At 36.3% G+C, this 27,356-nt stretch overlaps 1 protein-coding gene across 1 annotated transcript; it reads right to left on the bottom strand.

The window, feature by feature from the left end:
* Positions 1 to 771: 771 nt before the first annotated feature.
* Positions 772 to 27,356, bottom strand: rab3db (RAB3D, member RAS oncogene family, b). Its single transcript, XM_056453169.1, has 5 exons — positions 26,978 to 27,356; positions 17,912 to 18,145; positions 7,609 to 7,727; positions 4,544 to 4,668; positions 772 to 2,571 (listed from the first exon to the last, which is right to left on the bottom strand). Exons 2-5 carry the CDS (start codon positions 18,143 to 18,145, stop codon positions 2,387 to 2,389), a joined length of 663 nt encoding a protein of 220 aa, XP_056309144.1. The 5' UTR covers positions 26,978 to 27,356; the 3' UTR covers positions 772 to 2,386.

Raw genomic sequence — 27,356 nt, 5'->3', positions numbered from 1 at the left:
ACACCTGTCCAACTGCTCGTTAACTCAAATTTCTAATCAGCCAATCACATGGCAGCAACTCAATGCATTTAGGCATGTAGACAAGGTTAAGATGATCTGCTGCAGTTCAAACTGAGCATCAGAATGGGGAAGAAAGCCAGCGGAGAAATTAAAATGGTCGTGCCCAACTGAGTCTGGTTTCTCTCAAGGTTTTTTTTTTTCTTCACTTTCGCCAGTTAGTGAAGTCTTTTTTCCCTCTCCGCTGTCGCCACTGGCTTGCATGGTTCGGGATCTGTAGAGCTGCGCATCGTTGGATTTGCTCTTCAGTGTTTGGACTCTCAGTAGTGATTATTAAACCACACTGAACTGAACTTAAACACTACAAACTGAACTACACTGTTCCTATTTACTGTGACCTTTTATGTGAAGCTGCTATGACACAATCTACATTGTATAAGCGCTATACAAATAAAGGTGAATTGAATTGAATTGAAAAGAAAGGTGATTTAAGTGACTTTGAACGTGGCATGGTTGTTGGTGCCAGACGGGTTGTTCTGAGTATTTCAGAAACCGCTGATCTACTGGGATTTTCACGCACAACCATCTCTAGGGTTTACAGAGAATGGTCAGAAAAACTGAAAATATCCAGTGAGCAGCAGTTCTGTGGGCGCAAATGCCTTGTTGATGCCAGAAGTCAGAGGAGAATGGCTAGACTAGTTCGAGCTGACAGAAAGGCAACAGTAACTCAAACAACCACTCGTTACAACCGAGGTATGCAGAAGAGCATCTCTGAACGCACAACACGTCCAACGTTAAGGCAGATGGGCTACAGCAGCAGAATACACACCGGGTGCCACTCCTGTCAGCTAAGAACAGGAAACTGAGGCTAAATTTACACAGGCTCAACAGAAGATTGGAGAAATGTTGCCTGGTCTGATGAGTCTCGATTACTGCTAAGACATTTGGATGGTAGGGTCAGAATTTGGCGTCAACAACATGAAAGCAAGGATCCATCCTGCCTTGTATCAATGGTTCAGGCTGGTGGTGGTGGTGTCATGGTGTGGGGGATATTTTCTTGGAACACTTTGAGGCCATTAGTACCAACTGAGCATCGTGTCAACACCACAGCCTACCGGAGTATTGTTGCTGACCATGTCCATTACTTTATGACCACAGTGTGCCCATCTTCTGATGGCTACTTCCAGCAAGATAACGAGCCAAGTCACAAAGCACGAACAGTTTTTTTTAACATGTCAGTAAGTTCAATGTACTCAAATGGCCTCCCCAGTCACCAGATCTCAATCCAATAGAGCACCTTTGGGATGTGGTGGAATGGGAGATTCGCATTATGCATGTGCAGCCGACAAATCTGCAGCAACTGCGTGACGCTATCAAGTCAATGTGGACCAAAACCTCTGAGGAATATTTCCAGTACCTTGTTGAATGTATGCCACGAAGGATTAAGGCAGTTCTGAAGGCAAAAGGGTGTCCAACCCGTTACTAGTAAGGTGTACCTAATAAAGTGGCCAGTGAGTGTATAAAGGTTGTTAACTCCTTATAGCAAATTAGGACAACATTATTTAAAAAACTAGCAAAGAATGAACAATTTATGAGCAAAAACACTTCTTTTATTTGTATTACAACCAATTTCCATTTTATTTTATTTTATTATGCAAAATGCCTCTGCAATTTTATAATAAGCACAAGATATTGTCAAAATCAAATCAAGAATAAAATATGAAGAAAGACTTAAAGGGATCGTTCACCCAAAACTGAAAATTCTGTCATCATTTACTCAATCTTCACTAGTTCAAAACCTGTTTCAGTGTCTTTTCTGCTAAACACAAAGGAAGATATTTTGAAAAATGCTGAAACGTATAACTACTGACTTCCACAGTATTTGTTTATCATACTATGGAAGTCAATGGTTACAGGTTTTCAACATTCTTAAAAACATCTTATTTTGTGTTCAACAGAACAAAGAAACTTATAAAGTTTTAGAACCACTTGATGATGAATAAATGGTGAGTAAATTTCATTGTTGGGTGAACTATCCCTTTAAAAAAATTCTCAAAACTTCCAGAAAGCTTCACTTGAGAGGATTTTTCCTAAGAGTAAACACACATCAGCTCATCAGAACTTGCAACATTTATCTCAATAATAATGAGCTGAAAAAAAAGGAACACATGCAAAAAGAACCTTTAAAGGGAGGCCTGTTAGAGGGAAAGATGTGAGAACTGTGAATGAACCTGCAGTGTGTGGAGTTGTTTTGCGACGGGTGTGTCACGTAGATCACCAGCGCAGAGCCCAATCCACGTCATCATGATACTCCGTACACATCAACAAACCACAGCAGCGCTAGCATGAGGAATGCACAGTGTTTTCTGTAGGGTTTGTAGGTGTGTTTTCAGCAGGCGCAGGCCCTGTGTCCTTCATCAGCCGCGTCCTGCAGACTGCAGTCTTTATGGTTGGACACGGCGGCGTCTCCGTCCAGGCTTTCGGTCATCTTGTCACAGATCACGTCCACCAGACACTCAAACACCTGCTTCACGTTGATGCTGTCTTTGGCGCTCGCCTCGAAAAACTGGAATCCTGCACAGACGAGTAAAGAAAAAAACATCAAGTTTCTCATGTAAATGTTTTTTTTAATTATTATTCGCCCTCCTGTGCAACGTTTATTCTTTTTCAAATATTCCTCAAGTGATATTTTATCTGATTAAGAAATTCTTCACAGATGAAGTTTAACAGAGCAAGGAATTTTTCACAGTATTTCCTATAATATTTTTTCTTCTGCAGAAAGTCTTATTTGTTTTATTTCAGCTAGAATACAATTTTAAAACCATTTTACGGTCAATATTATTCAATTCAATTCAATTCACCTTTATTTGTATAGCGCTTTTACAATGTAGATTGTGTCAAAGCAGCTTCACATAAAAGATTATAGTAAATAGGAAGCCCCCATTATTAGCCCATCTTATAAGCAGTATTTTATTGTCTACATAGCAAACCACTGTTATATAACAACTTGACTAATTACATAAACTTGCCTTATTGACCTAGTTAAGCATTTAAACGTCACTAAGCTGAATACTAGAATCTTGAAAAATATCTAGTAAAATATTATGTACGGTCATGACAAAGATAAAAGAAATCAGTTGTTAGAAATTAGTCATTAAAACTATTATGATTAGAAATTTTGAAAAAAATATTCTGCATTAGACAGAAATTGGGGGAAAAATATACAGGTACAATTTAACAGGAGGGCTAATAATTCTAATTGTGTGTGTGTGTGATTAATAATTTGAAAAAGTAATAAATTAATGTATTTTTATATCTTAATATACTTTGTTATTCATTTAAGTAAAGATTAAATAATCTTTAAAATTACTTGTTTAGAAATAGAACTTGTTTTACAATTTTTTTTAAATTAATTATCAATTATCCAAATTATAAATTATACAGGATCATTTTTTTCTTAATAATCCAGGAAACTATTGAATGAATGAATGCTTTTTTCTGTATTGACAAAACTAAAACAAAACAAACAAAAACTAAAAAAATCTAAACTAAGCTAAACACACACAAAACATAACAAAAACAAAACAACAAAATAAAACAAATCACAAAAAAAAAAAAAAAAACAGAACACACACACAAAACACTAAACAAAAACAAAACTAAAAACAAAACAAAAAAACAAAACAAATCCAAGCTAAGCTAAACACACACAAAACAACAACAAAAACAAAAGAAACAAAACAAAACACAAAAAGCTATACAACAAAGCAAAAACAAAAAGCAAAAACAAAACTCAAAACAAGACAAAACAATAAACAACAAAACAAAACAACAACAAAAACACTACACTAAAAACAAAGTATTGACATAAACAAAAAACAAAACAAATCTAAACTAAGCTAAACACACACAAAACACAACAACAAAAACACAACAACAAAACGCTATACATAAAGCAAAAACAAAAACAAAACTAAGCAAAAACAAAAAAAGCAAAACAAAAAGCAAAAACAAAACTCAAAACAGACAAGACAAAAAACAACAAAAACACTAAACAAAACAAAGTATTGACATAACAAACAAACAAAAAAACTAAACAAATGTAAACTAAGCTAAACACACACAAAACAAAATATAAAAAAACACTAAACAAATCACAAAACAAAGCGAAAACAAAACAAAGCACAAAACAAAACACTAAACAAAACAAAATATTGACAAAACAAAAGTAAAACAAACAGAAAAACAAAACAAATGTAAACTAAGCTAAACACACACAAAACAACAACACAAAACAAAATAAAAAAACACTAAACAAAACACAAAACAAAGCGAAAACAAAAAGCAAAAAACTAAAAACTAAACAAAACAAAGCAACCCCCCCCCCCCCCCCCCCCAAAAAAAAAAAAAAAAAAAAAGAACAAAACACAAAAAAGAACAAAAAAACTAAAAAAAAACCAACCAACCAACCAAACAAACAAACAAAAAAACCCCATTCTGGCTATTTATTTATTCAGATCAATTATTGTAATGTGTGTCCCCTCACCGAGCTCGTGTGCGAGTCTCTGGCTGTCCTCAGTAGGAATGAGCCGCTCGTCCTCCAGATCACACTTGTTTCCCACCAGAATCACCTGAGCGTTGTCCCACGAGTACGTCTTGATCTGCGTGGCCCTACACAGGCAGGACAGAAACACTAAACGCTCTCAACCAGTATTATCAATGGACCAGGAGTCCTTTCTGTGTGGAGTTTGTGTGTTCTCCCCATGTTCGCGTGGGTTTCTCCGGGTGCTCCGATTCAGTCCAAAGACAAAGTTTAGGTGAATTGAATAAACTAAATTGGCTGTAGTGTATGAGTGCTTGTGTGAATGTGAGTGTGTATGGGTGTTTCCTAGTACTGGGTTGAAGCTGGAAAGGCATCCGCTGCGAAAACATATCATATACTTATGAATAAGAGACCAAGCCGAAGGAAAATGAATGAATGAATGAATGATTGTGTTGTGCAGTTCTGGAATGTAGCAATTCTTTGATCACTGAACGCAAAATCAAACAAATGGTGCAAAATTTAGAGCTTGTTATTTTTTTAATAGCCTCAGATTTCATTAAAAAATTGTTTTATATGAAATAACATTAGTTTTTGTGTACAGAAAGTGCCATACCTCCCAACATTTGCCTCTGAAAATCCGGGAGCCGAGGGGATGGGGGGGTGCAGTGTCGGCTGAGGAGGAGGGGGGTGGGCTTGGAGTGGTGGGGAGGTGATCCGGGCATGTTATAGACTGTACCAAAAAGCTGAGGGGGGTTAAATTCCGGGAGTTTTCCGGGAGACAGAACAAAACGGGAGATGGGTCTGAAATACGGAAGACTCCCGGGAAAAACGGGAGTGTTGGCGGGTATTGAAAGTGCTCATCCGGTGTGTGTCTGTGTTTGTGTGTGTGTGTGTGTGTGTGTGTGTGTGTGATACTGCCAGTTGACATAGAAACAGTCATTTAGACATGTTGGCACGCTATCGCAATGCACATTTAGCCAAAGCCTATTTTAACAATCTATGCTCGTTGTATCAAACATTGTAACATGATTTTTTTTTTTTTGATTTTTGATGGTGTTTTGTTTTTCTGATATTTGATGGAATCAGATTTTTATGGTATTGTTAGAGAGATTTTAGGTTTTCTTCATTTCGATCATTTAGAGTCATTCATGCTGTGCAAATATACATTTAAATAATTAGTTTCAAATTAACAATCTATATCTAACTGAAAAGTTCATATTCTTTGGTTTTTAATTAGCTCATTTCATTCAAAACTCCAGCTAGGGTGTGAGAACGATTAAAAACCTCTTGCTTCCTGAGCACTGGCTGAGCCAAAGGGATGCAAATACTACGGGCAGGCTCTTAACGACTGTGCCTTTTGTCTTTGGGTGATACTTTCAGGCCAAATAACCCATTTGCTGATAAACTTGATAAGATTTGGGCTGGGCAAATGTTAACCCTGCTGACTCCAATACTTCATTTGATCACTGCATTCTACTATTACAGTATGTGGATGAGATAAGGGCTAGGAAAATGCTGTTTACCTTGCTGACCCCAGGACTTCATTTACATGCTTTGTTTGGCCATCTCCACCTAGCCACCCCCCTCCTCCTAAAAACCTATTATAGACTCACTTTAGACTTGATTACAGACTTGTAATAAAACTTGCAGACCTGTAAGAGACTCCAGTAGGCTCTTGCAGATAAACCTACATGTCTCAATAAAGAAATTCTTCTGCTTGTTCGGGTCTCCTGGACTGGCTTCTTATTCATTCATTTATTTTTTTTCCAACAATGCATTAAATAATGTAGTAGGGTAGAACTAGCATTAAAGGCACAGGCAACAAAAACAGCTACATTGTGTTTAGAGCAGAATATCCAATGTTCTGAAAGGCATTATAAATAATCTGATGGGTGTTTTGAGCTGAAACTTTACAGACACACTCTGGAGACTCTAAAATCTTGAAAAAGAGGTAAAATAGGTGCCTTTAATATAAGACAAATGGTCAAATTTAAAGCACTAGAGAAACTTTCACAGTTTCACAATCACCAGCGATCGAATCCTTGCAGATCACTGGTAAACACGCAGATTGCTGTAGAGCAACAAATCCGCTGTTTTTTGGACTACATATCCAGTCATGCACCGCTCACACGCACCAGTTCCAGTTTTTATTGATTACACTCACATACAGATCATTATGGACTGATTACAAGGACTATTTAAAGAGCAAGCACACACGCATCAGTGATGATACTTGTTTAGCTGTATTGTGAACATTACAGCGTGTTTTTCTTGCCTTGTATTATTGTTTATTCCTGTCTGCTGCCTGCCTTTTGACCGTCCGCCTGTTTACTGACCGCGACTGACACATCTGTTTTGCCCCTGTGTTGACCATTCTTCTAATAAACCTGCATTTGGTTCCGCACTTCCTTGTCAGCGCCCCTTCACATAACACACAGCAAGACAACACAAGAAATGCCAGAAATATCGCCGCCAATTTTGAGAAAGGTCATTTTAGCTTACGATAATCAAAAAAATTCATCACACAACCCAGAAGTGACTGGTTGAGTACTAAGCAGACAAAAAAATGTATGCTATAGTCTGATGACCTGCACTTGATTGCTGGTGGCAATAAAAATAGCCTAAGCATAACAAATTGTATAACACTCGAAACAATGTAATAAGCGCAAATATTGATAAATGGTAAGCAAAAATCATGAACAAAAATTCCTGATGTTAAACAACTTGCACACACACATTCACACACACACAAAAACACAAACTTTCAATGTCTGGAATAGACCTTTAATTCATTCATTCATTCTCTTTTCAGCTTAGTCCCTTTATAAATCAGGGGTCACCACAGCGGAATGAATTGCCAACTCATCCAGCATATGCTTTACGCAGCGGATGCCCTTCCAGGTGCAACCCATAACTGGGAAACACCCATACTAGACTTTTTATTAATCCATGGTATTCCAGAAATTCAATTTTTATAGCGTCGAATATGTTACACCTATGTGGGTCCCTGTCAACCATGTATACAAGTGTCTGAGCATGTGTGTGTACTGTATGTGTGTGTCACTCACCAGTCCCGAACAGCGCTGAAGGAGTCCCGGTTGGTAATGTCGAACATGAGCAGGAAGCCCATTGCACCTCTGTAATAGGCTGTGGTGATGGTCCTGTAGCGCTCCTGTCCCGCCGTGTCCTGAACAACAGCAGCAGGCAATAATCACAATTCAACACATGACTGATGATGATGATAGTGGTGGTGGTGACGGTAAAGGTGCTATTACCCTCTATAACCAGGAGATGGCAGATGAGAGCTGCTACCGTTTTATTTTTTGTCTTGACAAATTCAGAATGATTTTAGATTTGAAATATTTAGTTCATCTAATTAATTAAATTCTTAAAGAGGCAGTTCATCTGAAATGACTATATTTCCTCTCCATTTACTCACACTCAAGTGGTTCTCTACTTTAGGAGTTTTATGAAACACAAAGGAAAATATTGTGAAGAATGTTGGGGAAAAAGGAGTCATTGCCATCCATTGTAGGAACAAAAAAATACTATGGAAGTCAATGGCTGCTTGCTTGCTTGTTTGTTTATTTATTCACATATTTCAAACATTCTTCTAAATATCTTGCTTTCAGTTCATCAGAAGAAAGAAACTAAAACTGGTTTGGAGCAAGTGGATAACGAGTACTGTAAATGAGTTTTCACTTTGGGGTGAATAATTTCATACAAGGTAAAAAAAAACACCATCAAGAGGTATGTTGTACACACAAATTTAAATCTAAAGTATTTTAAAATAATTTATAAAAATCAGACATTATGTTGTTTATATACAGTAATTGTATAGGGCAAATAATGCTGCCTTCAACTGTTCAAAATAAAATTGCAGAATTTATACAAAATTCTGTTAAATTATTCGCTCTCCTGTGTATTTTGTTTTCCTTTTGCAATTATTTCCCCAAATGAAGTTTAACAGAGTAAGGAAATGTTCACAGTATTTCCTATAATATTTTTTTCTTCTGTATAAAGTCTTATTTGTTTTATTTCGGCTAGAATGAAAGCAGTTTTAAAAATTTTTAAAACCATTTTTAGGCCAATATTATTAGCCACAAGCATTTTTTTTTGATTGTCTACAGCAGTCTTTCCCAACCCTGTTCCTGGAGGCACACCAACAGTACATATTTTGGATGTCTCCCTTATCTGACCCTTTCTTATCTTATTCTTAGTCTAATCTAATGTTCATTAGGGAGAGCTTGAAAATGTGTGCTGTCAGTGTGCCTTCAGGAACAGGGTTGGGAAACACTGGTCTACAGAACAAACCATCATTATAGAATGACTTGGACCTAATTATCCTAATTTGTCTAATTAACCTAGGTAAGCCTTTAAATGTCACTTTAAGTAATATTTGACTAGATATTTTTCAAGATACTAGTATTCAGCTTACTGTCATCATGGCAGAAATAAAAAAAATCTGTAAGAAATCACTTAGAAATGAGTTTTTAAAATTATTATGTTTAGAAATGTGTTTAAAAAAATCTCTCCGTTAAACAGAAATTGGGGAATAAAATAAACAGGGGGGCTAATAATTCTGACTTCAACTGTACGTTTAAAATAAATATACTATTACATAAATATATATATATAGTACTTGATTATATTTTGTATATCAAGTTAAAATATTATACATATTCTATCTTATTCTGTGCTGATGACACTTCTGTTTATAATTGTAATAATGCCGTTTCAGAATTAAATGAATTAAAAATCATCCAGCCATGTTGAAGGACAGCTCATCTGAGTTGGCACAGCAACTGAGCCGCGTCGCTTAGAAACCTGCTATTGGCCAAACAAAATTAGCATGAAGAGCCTCCATCATCAGAGAGGACGAGTGTTGCCTGAGCAAACACACAGTCACAGTCACACAGGTTTACACATCCATTCATGACTCACAGCAGGAGGAAAAAAACGGACTTACTGAATAGAAAACATAACTTATCAATAATTACGCAAACATTTTTACTATTAATTATATTTCTACTACTTCTCTAAGGTTAAAGGTCAGATACATACAAACAACATGTCAAAGCTGAGAGATTAAAGTCTCCCTGGAATTTAATTTGACACTCCTTAGCTGGCACCAAAACACAAAAAGCATGTCAAAAACGCAAAGTGATTTGATGCTAATTGAATACCTTGATGTCAAAATGACATCAAATTGACATCTAACATTGGCTAAAAAACATGTCAAAAATTGATTACTGAACAGTCCTGTGTTTTTTGACAACAATGTTAAAGGCAACAGTGTTGTGGTAACGTATTACAAGTAAAGCGAGTTCAAGTTCAATTTATTTATATAGCACGTTTCCAATTGCCACAAGGCTGCACAAAGTGCTTTACAGAAAAAAAAAACAAATAAACAATGAGCATAAAAACAGTAACAGCGATAGGCAAATAATAGGAACGAACACAGAGAGTGTAACCATAAAAAGAGCAAAAAAATAAAAATAAAATAGAGATTTTGCCTAATTAAAAGATGCTACCACAGTTGACCACACTAGCACTAAACAAGATTAAGAACAGGACTCCCCCCCCAACCCCCTCCCCCTCCCCAAGGGAAGGACTTATTCTTCAAAAGACCTAGACAATAAATGAGTCTTTAATTTAGACTTAAAAATAAGCAGCGACGAAGCCTATTTTAGTTCTAATGGCAGCGCGTTCTAGAGGCGAGGACCTGCTATGGCAAAGCACGTTCGCCCCTATTTTTGAGTAGGGTGTCTGGATGGAGTATAAATAACAATCAGTTGGGATAAATATTGAGGACCCAGACCATGTAGGGCTTTATACACAAAGAAGGATTTTGAATTCGATTCTTTGTGTCAACGGTAACCAATGGAGAGACCTCAAAATAGTAGTGACGTGCATATTTCAGGCTTTTTGTTAAAAATCTAGCTGCTGGGTTTTGCACTAATTGTAGGCGAGCAATCTGAGACTCAGGCAGCCCAAAATAGAGAGAGTTACAATAGTCCAACCGGGAGGTTATAAGCGCGTGTATGGCAATTTCTAGAGAGTGTGAAGGAAGAGAGGATTTCATTTTAGAGAGAAGGCGGAGTTGGTAGAAACCATTTCCAACCACTTTTGAGATATGTTTATCAAATTTATGTTCTGGTCTAATGTTATGCCCAGGTTACGTACCTGGGGTGATCTGAACTCCTCCAAGTTGCCCAACCTGGGGCGTTTACAGGAGTTATGTAATAATATTACTTTTCGAAGTATCGAGTAAAGGAACGCATTACTTCAAAATATAAGCAATAATATTTGAGTTACTTTTTTGAAAATGTAATGCGAGTTACTTTTTAGTTTAATTAATTAGCTTTTAAAAAATAAAATGCTAAATTTCAATTGAAATAGTCACAATGAATCATGCAGTCAATGAGAGAAAGTGTTCATTATTAAGTTCTGAAAGAGATCAAGCCTTAGCCAGGTAATAAAAAGTAACGCAAAAGTAACTCAAATGTAACGTAACGCATTACTTTCCATAAAAAATAACTAAGCAATGGAACTTGTTACTTTTGGGAGAATAACCTTAATATTGTAATGCAATACTTTGAAAGAAATAATGAGTTAAGTAACACATACAATATTATTACTTTAAAGAAGTAATAATATTTAAGTTACTTTTGAAAATGTAATGAGAGTTACTTTTTAATTTAATTAATTAGCTTTTAAAAACTAAAATGCTGAATTTAAATAAACATTGTCACGTTGAATCACCACTCAATTAGGAAACAGGGCTAACCACTGAGCCATGATGCTGCCCTTACTGGTTTCCAATACTTCTAAAAACAAGTAGAGAATGAGTAAATGAGGAAAGAATTTTCAGCTTTGGATGAACCATCACTTTAAGTTATGAATTTGCACCCACAACCTTTCAGTTATCCGCCACCGATCTTCAAACCCAAGCCTATTTACATTTCTAAAATCTGCATAAAACATTCATGAGTGGAGAGAGCTTTAGAAATGTACTGTAACCTCTAACAGTGCATCTGCTCAACTTTTTTAGTTATTAAACTACATGTTGTTCCAGTCACAGGCTGACAGAAACAGAGGATCTGCACGGCCAAGAAGAGCTTATATCAGAAACACACACACACACTTTTCTAATACTGGATGGCAGCCATAACTCACATTAGAGTAAATGCACTGCTGAAAACACAGCCATGAACTTCAGCCACCCCTGAATAACAACAGTACCGTTGAATTGCTCAGTCAGTTCCTTATTTTCCAATATGCATCTACACTTGAAAAGAAATTGGATTAAAAAAAATGCTAATTTCTTGAGAAACAAATGAAGAATTGATGGATGGCGGCACGGTGGCTCAGTAGTTGGCACGGTTGCCTAACAGCAAGAAGGTTACTGGTTTGAGTCGCGGCTGGGCCAGTTGGCATTACTGTGCAGAGTTTGCATGTTCTCCCCATGTTCGCGTGGGTTTCCTCCATGTGCTCTGGTTTCTCCCACAGTCCAAAGTCATGCGCTAGGGCCAGACAGAATCTGCGGATATATTTTGCTATTTCTGCTGAAAATTTTGTAAAACAAATCTGCAGATTTATGCGAAACGATTTTAGGAGTGTCATAAAGAAAAACTTAACATATGAAATAAAAAAATAATACCTTTTATTTAGTGTTTACAATGCAAATCCAATTAGATCCACTGATTTGGTAAACAAAGCAAGTCTCCCATATAATACATCTACTAACAGACTGAAAATATTACTTTACAAAATGTGTTGCAAATAAATCATATGAACATTTTAATATTACTATTGTTATATCACAATCATGTTATGAAATGTGTAAATGAGTGTAAATTTACATTTATCTAGATTTTTCAAGTAAATACATAGACTCAATGATGGGCTAAAAATCTGTAGGAATCTGCGGATTTCTGGGCGCGCAGATTCTGTGTGGGCCCAGCTATAGGAGAATCGGGTAAGCTAAATTGGCCTTAGTGTATGAGTGTGTGTGAAGCTGAGAGTGTATGGGTCTTTCCCAGTACTGGGTTGTGGTTGGAAGGGCATCCACTGTGTAAAACATATGCTGGAATAGTTGGCTCATTCCACTGTGGCGACCCCTGATAAATAAGGGACTAAGCCGAATGAAAATGAATGAATGAATGAATGATGAATGAATGTTTGCTACAGCCCAATATTTGATTTATATTTTTAATGGAAATGATGGTGTGATATTTAAAACAACATACTGCTATTACTTTACAGAAACTTGGTTTGATCATGGGATCTACTTAAACATCATGTGACTCCTTAACCCTCCTTTTGACTTCCGGCAATCATTTTAACTCCTAAACAATGTAAACCTAAACAATGTTTTATTGGTATTTCCCCAAAAGTTGTATTCTTTGGTTACTCTCTGAACTAAGATCCATCTCATTGTAAATGTATTCATGTATGCGAGTTCACACTTGCAATAGTTTCAGAATAAAGCGTATTTGGCGTGCTGTCCGGTAAAAGGGCTCTGAGCTCGGGGAAGACACCCAAACTCGAGTTATTCCTCTTATCAGGAAACAGAAAGGAATTGGGATTCGAGCCAAGTATCTAGCCCGGCCCCAAAACGCTCTCCCCGGGATTGTAATGCTTAAGAGGTGAGGTGACGGGGTGGTGGAGGGATGCTAAAGTCGTAAGATGCTGCAGGTAAGACAGCTTTGGTATATATAGGGGTTTGATCAAGAACTGATTGGATAATGGAATAATTGTCAATGACGTATTTGATACTGAAACTTCTGCGCGTGCTCCTCCCGAAATTTGTTTATAAAACATCACTTATTAATTTATTGCTTTTTCTGGCTAAATTTTACCTCCATAATTGTAAATTTCCATAGAAACACCCTTACTTTATATTTTCAGAAGGGACTTTGATTTGTATGTGAACTCCTAACAATTATATTGTATGTAAAACTCTGTCCTGATGTAAATTATTTAAACTTGTTTAATTTGCTGAAATTTTATCTAACCCTTTATTGTCTCTTTGTTTATATTGTATCTTTGTAAATGTTCTTTTGTGCATGATAAAAAAATAATAATAAAAAAAAAAAATTTACTGAAATTTAGGGACTTTTCCTGAAATGAAAATGTCTGCTTTCATCAGAGCTGTACACATTAAGAGTACAACAGTTGTCTTAGGGGTCAATTTCTGACTCATCGTCATCTATAAAACCCTTTTTACACCACAAAACACTTTCTAAAAGTTTCTAAATGTATAATCACTTAAACCTCAGTTGCTTCAGTCCTGTAAGTGTTCATCTACAAAAATAATATCATAAATAAAAGAACCCGGAGAAAACAAAAAAAACAGCAATATCTTAATGGTACCAAAGTACTACTGTTACAAGTGGAAAAAAACACTATTATTTTTATTTTCTGTAATTGTTTATTGTTACATAATACAATGCAATGTGTGCCGTATTAGCAGTTAACAGTAGGCGGTTTTCAGTGTATAGTTGATGCAGAAATCATCATGCTATTTGGCATTAATCCACAACCTTGGAAATGATTGCTGCATCTGAGCTGTTGAAGAATGCAATGAACCGACTCCCACTCACACCACCGTACCAGACAGAAACTGACATTGCATCTTCGGATGATACTTGCGGTTTACTTGAATAACACCAGTGAACTGACCTTCAGATCCTGAGGCTAAACGAAGCATAGTACATTCAGAAGGTGAAGAATGATCTTAAAGGTCTGTGCTGGTCATTTTGCAGCACATAATATTATCCTTTAAGCTGCATCTGCAAATCTGCCTGTCTAGTTTGACACCACAAACATGCAGGATCATCTGAACCTTAAAGGGATAGTTCACCCAAAATATATATATTTCCTCACCATTTACTCAAGTGGTTATAAATTTTTATGAATTTCTTTCTTCTTTTGAAAACAAAAGATATTCTGAAGAAATAAATAAGCCATTGACTTCCATATAAAACAAAAATATTATGGAAGTCAATGGCAGTTTTTTCCCCCAACATTAAATTAGATTTTTGGGTGAACTGCACATTTAAAGCTGTTAGGGCTGCACAATATATAGTGACAGGATTGATATCGTAATGTGTGCACCTGCAATAGTCACATTGCAGGATGTCCAATAGTGAGATTATACAATGGGATTATAGTTAACTATTATACTTTGATTTTGATTATATAGTTCATTATTATAGTTATATTCAATTTATGTTTACTTTTATAGCGCTAAACATAGAAGTTCTAGTAAAGTCTAGATTTTTAGTTGAAGTTTAGTTTAGTTTAGTTCAGTGTGGTTTAATTTTCACAGCTAAAAGTTCATACACTGAAGAGCAAATCCATCGATGCGCAGCTCCACAAGTCCTAAACCAAGCAAACCAGAAGCGAGGAACAACAAAGGGAAAAAAACACATGTGATTTGCGGAGTCACTGCAGAGTAGTAATCAACCGTAACGGAGTGAAAGTTCATCATTTGCATGTGTTTTTAGGCCTGTGACTGACTGTGTAAGCATTCAGGCACAACAGAGTTTAAACAAAAACCTCAAAACCATTGTGCATTTCTGAGTGCCATCTGAGTGCCATATCCCACTATCATCCCGTAAATTTTTTTTCCTCGTATTTCTCCCATATTTTCAGTCTTTCTCTGAAGGATGGCAAATAAACATTAAAGAGCCGAGCCTCCCTTTTCGCAACCCATACCGCCGAACCACCAGGAGCCAGCCCTTGCTCTTAAATGTGAGTCTGTTCTGTGCTTTCGCTTTGTTTAGGCACGAAGACACTTTGAAATAAATATAAAACTGGCAGGATTCCCTTTTCATTACAGGTGCCGTCTCCCCTTCATATGCAATCCTCAAAACAGTCATATAGCGGTGCGTGACTGTCAGCTGACGCGCTCCATAGTGATGAATTGATGGATTCTGTACAAGCGAGGTTTTGGGTGCGTGTTTAAACAGACATATATAGACATAATTAATAATAAAAATAATATCTAAACATGTCGATCTTGGTCGGTTTTTATCAAACACAACTAATTTCGTCCTAAATGAGCATAAAAAGTTAGGAAAGCAATCGAAAGCTTTCATTATAACGTTAGATCTGTGCATTTTTAAAGTGACACCTGTTATTTAATGCAATCAAATGAAAAAAATTTAAATAAGAGATTCATTCATTGCTCTTTAATCAGAATGTGTGAGTTATCCAGTGAAGAAACTGCTGATAAGATTTGATAGCTTGAATCTATTTCATTATAATAGCTATTGATTTTAATAAGCTGAACTGTTCGCTAATGTATTTGCTGCTATTTGCTGCTAATGTATACCATTTAATTTTTCTTTTGTAAATAATAATAATAATAAAACATATTACTGACCATTTAACTGTTTATTTATATTGAAACAGCTCCAAATAATTTGTATTTAAACCTACATGTACAATTGCATATTTGTTTATTTTTGGCTAAAGTGAGCGCTATCCCGCTGTTGGGTTGGTATGGGTCTGGGGTTTGTATTGTTGTTGTTTCTCATTTGAAAATTGAAAAATTAATAAAAGATATCTAAACCAAAGCAGCTCCAAATGAACATATTTAGTAATTTGGGAATTTGTAAGGGGGGGGGGGGGGTGTCGGTTGAATCCCTTATTATGGTGGGCAAATCCCTTATTTTCACATCCCAATGTTGACAGGTATGCATGATTGCCTTAAATTTGTAATTTAACTAAATTAACCTTAATTTATCAAACCTAAGTTACATTAATCTGACTTAAAACAGCTTCTATAAACAAAAAAATCTGAAACCCTAGACTGTAATAAAAATATGGACTATATCTATCTATCTATCTATCTATCTATCTATCTATCTATCTATCTATCTATCTATCTATCTATCTATCTATCTATCTATCTATCTATCTATCTATCTATCTATCTATCTATCTATCTATATATATATATATATATATATATATATATATATATATCTGTGGCGTCACCCATAGGTACTGAAGAGCATAAATTAAGCTATAAGTATTGTATATATCCAGCTAAGAGGTTTTAGAGAGATTTAATTTGGATATTGATTATTTCTGTGATTTTTGTTGCATGGAAAAGGAATCTATTGTCCACATGTTTTGTAATTGTATATACACGAGGATATTCTGGGTGGATATGGAAAATTTTCTTAGAAGGAAAATACTGTATATAAGTTACAAACTTTTGATATTTGCATTTATTATGTCAATACATGCAACAAATTTACCTTCCTTGTACAACTTTTTATTATTTTGGGAAAGTTTCATATACAGGCTTTTCTTTGGGAGAAACGATTAATACTTCATTACCTGCGACTCATTTATGTTCTGACCACTTCTGCTTGGTTGTGTACTATTTCAATAAAGTGTTTAGTCTTTTAAAAACACTGTTGTAATACATTGAGCCACTGAGCATTGCTCTTATGATGTTTTTCTACAGGAGGAAAACGCGAATTACTTTCAAATACTTCAGATCTGTGTTAGTGAATTCAAGACTATTGATGAACTCCAGGCATAACACTGTATGACAGTGTTTCAGATGACTGTTCTAGAGCCTACAGCGAATCAATCTGTCAGATTCTGGAGTACATTACAGGTCTAAAGAAAAATATAACTGATAAATGATCTTAAGTAACACAAATACATTTATTAAGTATATAATTTCTCTCACCTGGGAAACGGAGGCCACATGAATGGTTTGTGAGAACAATTAAGTGCAAACAGTATGACATATAATCATGAAATAATTTCAAAAGGCAATTGACTATGTAAAGCCACAACTGACTATGTAAAAACAAAACAAAAATAGGATGTATATGTCGAGTTAAGCGGCTAATCAGCGGAGGTGAGGTCATAGCGACCAGCGAGGCCTAGCTGTCACTTAACTGGCTACGTCTTTAATTATGCAGTCTTAATATAAATGAAAAGGAGGAGTTATAAAAATATGTATCCCCTAAAAGTTGAAGTGTAATATTAGCTATATACACCAAAATCATTTTTGTACCAGGCAGAAAACACCTTTTTTTTCTGCCGTAAAGTTGGCCATTTTAACAGTGGGGTCAATAGAAATGTGCTCTACTATGGAGCCAGGACTAGCAGAATTTCGATGAATTGCAGTTTCAGTGACTTCCATATTAGCTTCACGAGGGAGAGCGGGAGGTTGCCGCTTGTTTGAAACACAATTAACTAAGATAGCCAAGTTATGATTTACATTAAGATTTACAGATTTTTTTTACAGTGCAGAGCTATTGCAACTTGCAATACGTAAACGCCAACGAAGTATGAAGAGTTTTTTTTTTAATTTAAGATGATCAAACTTACCCAGATTTGTAATTTAATCCTCTTGTTGTTCCTAAACACAGTTTTGACCTTAAAGTCGATCCCCACCGTGCTGACAAAGGCTGAAGTGAAGGAATCGTCTGCGTATCGAAACAGAAAGCTGGTTTTACCAACGCTGCTGTTTCCGATGATGAGGAGTTTGAACATGTAGTCAAAGTTTTGGTCTGCAGCATCTTTCTGTGATGGCTGAAGACGCGAGTCAGTCACTGACGCCATCTGAAAGACAGAAAAGCAGACCTTCACTTTTCATTTCAAAGTTTTAAATAAATGCTATTGGCAAAATCACTTCAATATGCTATTGATGTAGAAGTTGTCTACAATTATTTACCCTTAGTGTTTTTGATTAATACAATAGTGAACATATCATCAACTAATATAGAGTGGGGGAAATAAGCATTCAACATGTCTTCAAAAATATTTCTAAAGGTGCTGCTGGGTTGAATTTTTCACCAGATGTTGGTAACAACCAACGAAATCCATATATGCAAACAAAATAATATTAATTAGTTTACAAATTAGGTTATGTGTAATAAAATGAAATGACACAGGAAAAAAAGTATTGCACACATGAAGAAATGGAGGTGTAGGAAGGCAGTGAAAGCCCAGACAGCAGCTGAAATCGTTCAGTAGTTCTTCAGCAACCCTCTGCCCTTCATCACTGTAAATGAATATAAGCTGCTTCATTCCAACATCTACATTATCAGGATGATGAAGATGAAACCAGAGTGGACATTTCAGCATGTCAATGATCCAAAACACAGTCAAGGAATCTCTCAAATAGTTTCAGGGAAAGAAAATAAAGCTGTAGAATGGCCCAGCCAATCACCTGACTTAAATCCAATAGAAAATACAAAATAAATCAGATTTGATCAATGAAACCCACAGAACCGTCAAGATTGTTACACACTATTAAAAATAAAGAAATCACACATAAACAATTCATGTGACTTAATTCTCCATATGAGTCAACTTTAAAAGCTGCCATCACCAAAAAAGGCTTTTATATAAAGTAATAAATACATTTCAGTAGTTACACACAACATTTTTTTCAGATTTTTTTGTTTAGTTTTATTTTTATGTTTGTATTTTCATCATGTATCAAATAAATAACAATGGAGAAATATTTTAAGCATTGCTTATTCTTTGGCATAATTTAATAAAAAATGATGGTTAGTCCAAAGTTTTATGCATTAACTACAAACATTTTAGTGAACACTTAAATTGGTGACGCAGTGGCGCAGTAGGTAGTGCTGTCATCTCACAGCAAGAAGGTCGCTGGTTCGAGCCTCAACTGGGTCAGTTGGTGTTTCTGTGTGGAGTTTGCATGTTCTCCCTGTGTTCGCGTGGGTTTCCTCCGGGTGCTCCGGTTTCCCCCACAGTCCAAAGACATGTGCTATAGGTGAATTGGGTAAGATAAATTGTCCATAGTGTATGAGTGTGTGTAAATGAGTGTGTATGGATGTTTCCCAGGGATGGGTTGCAGCTGGAAGGGCATCCGCTGCATAAAAACATGTGCTGGATAAGTTGGCGGTTCATTCCGCTGTTGCGACCCCAGATTAATAAAGGGACTAAGCTGAAAAGAAAATGAATGAATGAATGTTTGAATTAACATTAAATAAGAATAATAAATGTTGAGAAAGACACATCTATACATGGATATGTACATTATATACATGAATTATTTATCATCATATAACATTTACTAATATAATTAATATATCTATGTTCTTCAGTCTTATGTTGCACAGCTATATTTGTCAATAGCCAAATATACAATGTATTGGTTAAAATAATTGATTTTTCTTTTATGCCAAAAAGCATTAGAATATTAAGTAAAGATCATGTTCCATGAAGATATTTGTATATTTCCCATTGTAAACACATGAAATAAATGAAAACTCACTTTTTAACTAGTAATATGCTTTGCTGAACACTTAATTTAGACTATTTAAAGGCAATTATCTCAGCATTTAGATTGGTTTACCCTTAAGATTTGTGGTCCATTTATGTTTATATTTATATATATATAAATATATATATATATATATATATATATATATATATATATATATATATATATATATATATATATATATATATATATATATATATATATATACACATACATACATACACACATATATACACACACTATACAGTGCTCAGCATATATAAGTACACCCCTCTCATTTAAATCTCTCATTTAAATGAATATTTTCTATAGGAAGCTTTACAATATTATTGTGCATATACATTGTGCATATACATACTAAATTAATATGTAAGAGAAAAATAATTCATAAAGAGCAAAAATCAAGAAGCAAAAAAACTGTTGAAAAATTTGTTGAATTTTTTTTTTTTTAATATTTTTCTTCCAATATTTTGCATGAATTTAAATGTGTTATCTTTCCATTTCTGAAGATTTTTGCTGACTAAAATATTATTTTAATACATATATCTGTTTAATAAATCCGTTTTGTTTAAATGCACTCATATATATTACCCATATTCACTGAAAAATGGATCAAAATATTCATTTTCAAAATGGGGTGTACACAGTTATGCCAAGCACTGTATGACAAAACTATGTTAATCTGAATCTGCTGTCCCATTTGAAGACAATTTAAACTCGATAAGAAATAACATAATAAACAACACTCCCACATAACACTTTTTCCTCATCAAATACCCTGCCTCACACTAACTGAAATACATCACAATAAAGAAGTTACAAAGATTACAAACATAATCTCATGCAGACTTCACAAAAACATCACGCACTTTAGTTTGAAAAGAGATTTGGGATTACCCTCTGATCACAACCGTCCACACCGACCTGCATCTTCACCAAGAGGAGAGCTCATACTAACAGGAGAACTCTTGGGAAATTGAAATAAAACACTGATCATTCAGACCCTCGTGGCCTGATGGAGAGCGTCTCCATGACAACGGGGCCCACGAACAAAACCTGCAGACCCATTAAAAGGCAGGCAGACGCTCCTCTCCAGAGGTGGAGATGTTACAACAAAGAGAGTGCACTATTGTCTGGAGAGCACTTGTTAGGTATTATCAATCTGAACTCATTTGCAATAGTAATTCACTGTGGAGGGAGTACTGAAAGTGGCACTCATGAAGAGACGCTCGTGTTTTATGCTTGGTGAATAATTATTCTGATATTCGTGCGCTCGAAATTGCTATTTTTCTATTGAGTAGTTTGTGACTGGTGGTTTATCCTAACGGTCAGGTTTACAGTGTAGGGCAGAGTTGCAAAATGATTGTGCAAGTTGACAAGAAACTCTCGAGAGGTTTTGAAACGCCTTCCTATTTTAAGTAGTAACTGCTCCAACAAAAACGAATGCATAGAATGCATTAAAGAGAGCCATGTTTTACAGAAATCACTTTGGAAACGTGTGTGTGCACAGAATGTGTAGACAACCACTCTAGAAATTGCACAAAAAACATACACAATTCTTTTTTTTAACACTTGTGTTACCCTAATATCTGCCTTTCTCTAATAACACCTTTTTTCCTCTGGGGTCAATTTAAAACCTCCAGAATATGATTTTTTTTGTGCCAAAAGGTTAGTGTTAGGTAATTGATGTCTGTGTTGACCACTTAAAGAGCCCTTATTATACATTAAAAAGGGTCATATTTTGGTTTTAAGGGTCTCCAACAACATGCTAATATGCATGCAAGGTCAAAAAACACATTCATGGTCTCATAATATGCATTTATTTTACCTAATTATCCCAGCGACTCCCATATGAATCTTTCAGCGATTCATTTGTTCCCAAACCCCTCTTTAGAGCGAAGCTAATCTGCGCTAATTGGTCTGATGACAGCCTGTTGCGATTGGTCGACAGTGTTCAGCCTGAGACAGAGTGAAATTCCTATCAACAATATTGAAGTAGTCACAGTGCATAGTGTATGTGTGAGCACACCTGCCAACACTCCTGTATTTCAGACCCATCTCCAGCCACCTACCCATTTTGTTATTCATCCCGGAAAACTCCCGTAATTTCAACCACCCCCCGGTCCTCAGCATTTTGGTACGGTCTGTGAAACCCCCGGGTCGCCAACATTCGTATCCACTTGTTAAGTGTGACATCACGCAAAGCGGCTTCCGGGTCCAAGCACTCTATCAGACTGAATGTGGAGACTCATCAAATGGTAATAATTTTGGTTAACAAAGCGCTGTAATACTTTAGAAAAATCACAATCACAATAAATTTTTGATAAATTGGTAAAATTTTGGTATTTGTGATGCAGCAAGTCCAGAAATTGTTGTGTACACCATGATTTTATTTAAAATTCACTTTAAAGTGTGATAGGACTAATAAGCGGTCATAAACAAATATTTTCTCAATTCAAATGAGTAGCGGCTTGGATCCGGAAACAGTATTCCATACGTCACTGATACGTCACGACTTAACAAGCGGATTGGATCCGATAGCAGTGCCACCTGAAACATGCTTCATAGTTGTTACTAACATCATAGTACACAGTACCCGGTTCTCAACAGTGTTATCAGGGCCGACGCGTCCATAAAGGCAAACTGTGCAGCCGCCTTGGGTGGCAGAATATTGAGGGCGCCGTCCGCGAACCCCCCGGTCCTCACTTTCATCTGCGACACCCACCCACCTCCTCCCACTCGGTCCTCACTTTCATCCGCGGCCAGTTTCTTTTTTACTTTATGGTTGAGGGCGGTGCGATTGCCGTTCGCCTAGAGCGCCAGTTCAGATTGCTCGGCCCTGAGTGTTATTCAGACACCTCACCCCGAACCTAACCCCCCTGGTCTCCCGGATGTTCAGGGACAGATGTTGGCAGGTATGTGTGTGCAGTTAAACACCAGCATATTGCTCTATTCTTAACCGTGACACACATTCAGTATTAATCCACACAGCGGCAAAAGCTGAACTATTCTGAAACTTGACCGTTGCACGCGTGTAAGAACAGCTGAAGGTGGCCATAGCAATGACAAATGGCAGTGGAACGAGAGCTCACAAACGCATTTAAATCCGTAAACAAAGCAGCACACGTCGCGTTTTCAACATGGCATTAGACGTGATATGAGAATATAAAGAGTTAACCAGATACAGTACAAGCGGTTACGAGTAACAAAACACAACTAAATACATCATTTGCAAGCTAGAGTAAACAAGGAGGCAACAATGGTAATGCAGTTACTTACACTTGTGAAATGGAGGAAGAAACTGATCCATGATCCATGTACTGATAAAGTCCCTTACATCAATAGTCTTTTCTGATCCTTCCTTTAACAAACGGCCGACGAATACCCCATTGTAAGAGTGTACAATGGGGGCTATAAACTGCACAAGCCTGGGCTATAATGCTGAGGTATTTTTGCAAAAATAAACCTCACCCACTGACACTTTACAGTTTCATCATTGGGTACAGAAAACAACACTAACTTTCGCTCACACTTCCAATAATATCCAGCTGAGCACAGCGTGACTTGATTCAACCAGCGTCTGCTACAGTGCGTGTCTAGCCTCTTTTTCTTTGCTACTGTGCTAGTGGGCGGGGCCCCAGATTTAAATTTTCCCAGGTTTGCGCGCAACAACTGGGCGGGGCTTAAGTTTTGTATCTACGTCACACTGAAACGGCTAAAGACTCATTATCAAGGCGATTCATTTGAAGCACTAGGAGGGGTTTATAAATGAATCAATAGTTTTAAACTGTCTACTTTCAGATTTAAGCCTTAGATGGATATTTCACTTCACTAAGGGCTGTGTTACACACTATATGGAAGGTCATTCTCAAAAACCCATACTATGGGCTCTTTAACAACACTCTGAAATAACTCCTAAAATTGGAAAAGTATATATATTTTTGTTGATTTATTAATTTCTAATAACAATTTCTTTTAGCAAAGTTTTACATGTTTTACTTTTACACTGTTCAAATGAGACACTAAGGTTACCTAAAACTCTATTTTCTAAGGTCTTAGCGGAGAATCTTAAGTCTTGTCACATGCTAAGCACAAGGCTCTCCAATACTAAAACTGAGGACTTAAGATGTCAAAAGTGGATTTTATTTCATAATCTTTTAGCAACATGACTGGCCATCCAAATCCACCTAACAACATTGCTGCGGTTTTATTTATTGTCATTCCAAATGTGCATCTATCTGCACAAAACCATAAAACACATGCATACATGCTCAGCATTCATTTTACAGCCCAATTTGAATGATTTTATAACAAATGGCACTTAGCTCAGCTCTACGTCCATCAGTAATTGGACTGAATCCCATCTCACTGGTCCCACGAGGAACACAGATCAATAATGCTTATGCTATAGACTGTATGGATCCCCCCCCCCTTTATATGAGCAGATTCAGAGACTAATCTACAGCAAAACATGACATTTACAGCATAAAAAAAGATGTAGTAGATATTTAAATTGTTTTTTTCCCTCCATATTATTTATTTATTTATTTATTTATTTATTTATTTGACATGGACATCACAATTACACTGGACAACCAAATGCATTTGTTTAAGTGTTTTGGCAAGTTTCTCAAATTCTCAACACCTGTCCACAGGAGGCTGAACAAAATTGACAAAATGGAACAATAATAAAAACATATACACAGCATCATAATTCTTTACATAAAATTACTGGAGCAAAGGCAAAAGCAAATGCGACATGATCCAACAAACTAACAGTAGACTATTTGTGCAAACACTGCTCTTTTGCTTTTAACCACTTTTTAAGAACCCTACTAAAAATATTTAGATTACTTTCTGATTTTAAGCTAACAGGTAAATCATTCCACAGTTTGGCTCCCCTTACAGAGAAAACAGACTGGCCAAAAGAGGTCTTACACTTTGGCATTAGACAGGCACCATTATCAGTTGCCCGTGTGGCTCTGTGAGAGGTTTGATGTCTACTGATTAAATCAGAAAACAGGATTGGAACATGATTATTTAAACATTTAAAAACCAATTTAAGATAATTAAATTTAATAAAACTATCAAAACTAAAAAGGTTATGTTTACATAAAACTTCACAATGATGCCATCGCATAGGCTTTAAGTCCATAATTTTAACTGCTTGTTTATATATTGAGTCAATAGGCTTCAATGTAGTTAAAGAGGCTTGTGACCACGATGTAATGCAATTGTCAAGTGAGAGAATATCATTGTGTGCATGTATAATTTTGCAGTATGATATGTTAAAAACCTTCTAAAATTAGAATGAATCAAGTCAAACTACAGTTTAAGGAACTAACTTCTATAGTTTATCGAGAGCAGGCCAGACCAAATATGTTTTTTAATTTTACATAAACATATCATTTGCCATATTTTGACTATTTATTTTCACAAAAGATTAGTTGAAACATTAGATCCTTGCATTTAAAGGGGACCTATCGTGCTCCTTTTTTCAAGTTGTAAAATGAGTCTCTGATGTCTCTTGATAGAAATCTATTTGATGTTAGTGTTTACACCTGAAAGATATACTTATTAGAGTGTTTGCTCATCTGCAATTTTTTGTTCTAATATTAAAGATAAATAGATGATTATAATACGTCTTTAAAATGTTTAGAATTTGGGCTGGGAGATAAAATCGATATCGGTATTTATTGACCGTACACCATTGTCAGTATCAATAATAATAAAAAAAGTTTGGTAGGTAGTTTTAGTATGAAGCACTATAGTTTTATTAAAACGTGGCTGCTGAGCGTGCGCCTTGGAAGCAATGCCAAGCTTAGTAATGCCAATAAGCTCAGCGTGTCAGTAGTCATTTCCAATGGAGGAGCGCGTGATGTGCACATGGGATTGCATGGAATTGCTCATGTCTGAGATTGCATGTCTCAGCTTGCATGTGCAAGTCTGCAGGCATATACTATTGAATTGGGAAGGGGTGTGATGTGAATTTCCAAATGCATCTTCACATATAAGCAGAGGTTATTTTATTAAACATTAGTATAGCAGAGGTGACACAGTGGCTCAGTGATTAGCACTGTCGCCTCACACCAAGAAGTTCACTGGTTCGAGTCCTGGCTGGGTCAGTTGTCATTTCTGTGTGGAGTTCGCATGTTCTCCCCATGTTTGCGTGGGTTTCCTCCAGGTGCTCCGGTTTCCTCCACAAGTCCAAAGACGTGCTATAGGTGAACTGAATGAACTAAACTGGCCATAGTGTATGTGTGTGTGTGAATGAGTGTTTCCCAATACTGGGTTGCAGCTGGAAGGGCATCCACTGTGTAAAACATATGCTGACTAAGTTGGTGGCTCATTCCGCTGTGGCAACCCCTGATGAATAAAGGGACTAAGTCGAAGGAATGAATAGTATAGGAGAAATTTTACCAATTTCTTTTTTAACTGTCCTGAAAACATCTTACCTCATGTGCATCAATTAGACAGTGAAACACATCAAATGCACACAGCAGTAAGCACAACAGGATCGAACAGCCATGACAATATCAAGTCTCTTTTTAATTCCTCAGAGACTGGGATAAAATTTCGCCTCGGCTATAAACCAGTAAAATCTTCATCACTTACAACAGAGGGCCAAATGGTGTTTTGAGGGCCAGTGTCTCTGGTTACCATGGCTCTGATCTGTCTATTGATCGTCTGGCAGATGTCCACCACAACTGTGTTCCAGTACAACAGGATAAAACAGGACAAACGATTCACTTTGGTAGGTTACTCTCTCAGATGTGACAATCACTAAAAATCATCCCATAACTTCATTCTATAAAACTGTCCTTCTTAACAGAAAACAATCAACGGTAGAGTACTTAGTGTAGCTATATTTACATGGTAGTATTCCAAAGTAACTTGGAAGAATTCCATGGCACTGTATTGTACCAGAGCACATCGTTCTATGGAACTTTAAGCGAACGTTCTAAAACAATGACATCATCACGATGTTCCAGTGATCAAATGTAAACATTTCATATCCTGCTCAAGCCAAAGTTAATAAAGCTGCTGTGGTTTTCCTATCCAGAGACAGAGAATTGTGTGTGACCGTCAGGAAATTAGTGTTAAACACAAACACTACACTGAAGCGAAGTTCTTACCTTCACTCGGCGCTTTATCCCGTGTCGTGCTCCGGTAAATCCACCGTGGCTTCCTCGAGTGGAAAGGCGCCTGTAACAAACTCAGTCGATGTGTTTGTGTGTGTGAAAGTGTGACAGTGCGTGCACGCGCTCGTCTGTGTGTGTGTTTGAGCTCCCGGATTTGAAGTGTGTACACAGCGGCTTCTACAGCTCATTCCCAACTACTCTAGTTCCTTCTTCCTCTTTACAGTTTTATTGTAAATACTAAACATATTGGCATTTATTTTAAGAGTCTAGTTAATCTACAGTCCATTCATCTGCATCTGGATGTCTGCCTGAAATCCCATTTATTTTTTAATTCGAATTCAAGTTAGTTCATGGTAAAGTTAAGATGCAGGAT

The sequence above is a fragment of the Danio aesculapii genome, chromosome 3 (assembly GCF_903798145.1).
Source record: "Danio aesculapii chromosome 3, fDanAes4.1, whole genome shotgun sequence".
Taxonomy (NCBI): Eukaryota; Metazoa; Chordata; class Actinopteri; order Cypriniformes; family Danionidae; genus Danio; species Danio aesculapii.
The sequence above is the reverse complement of the archived record's forward strand: the minus strand, read 5'-3'. Positions and strand labels throughout refer to the sequence as shown.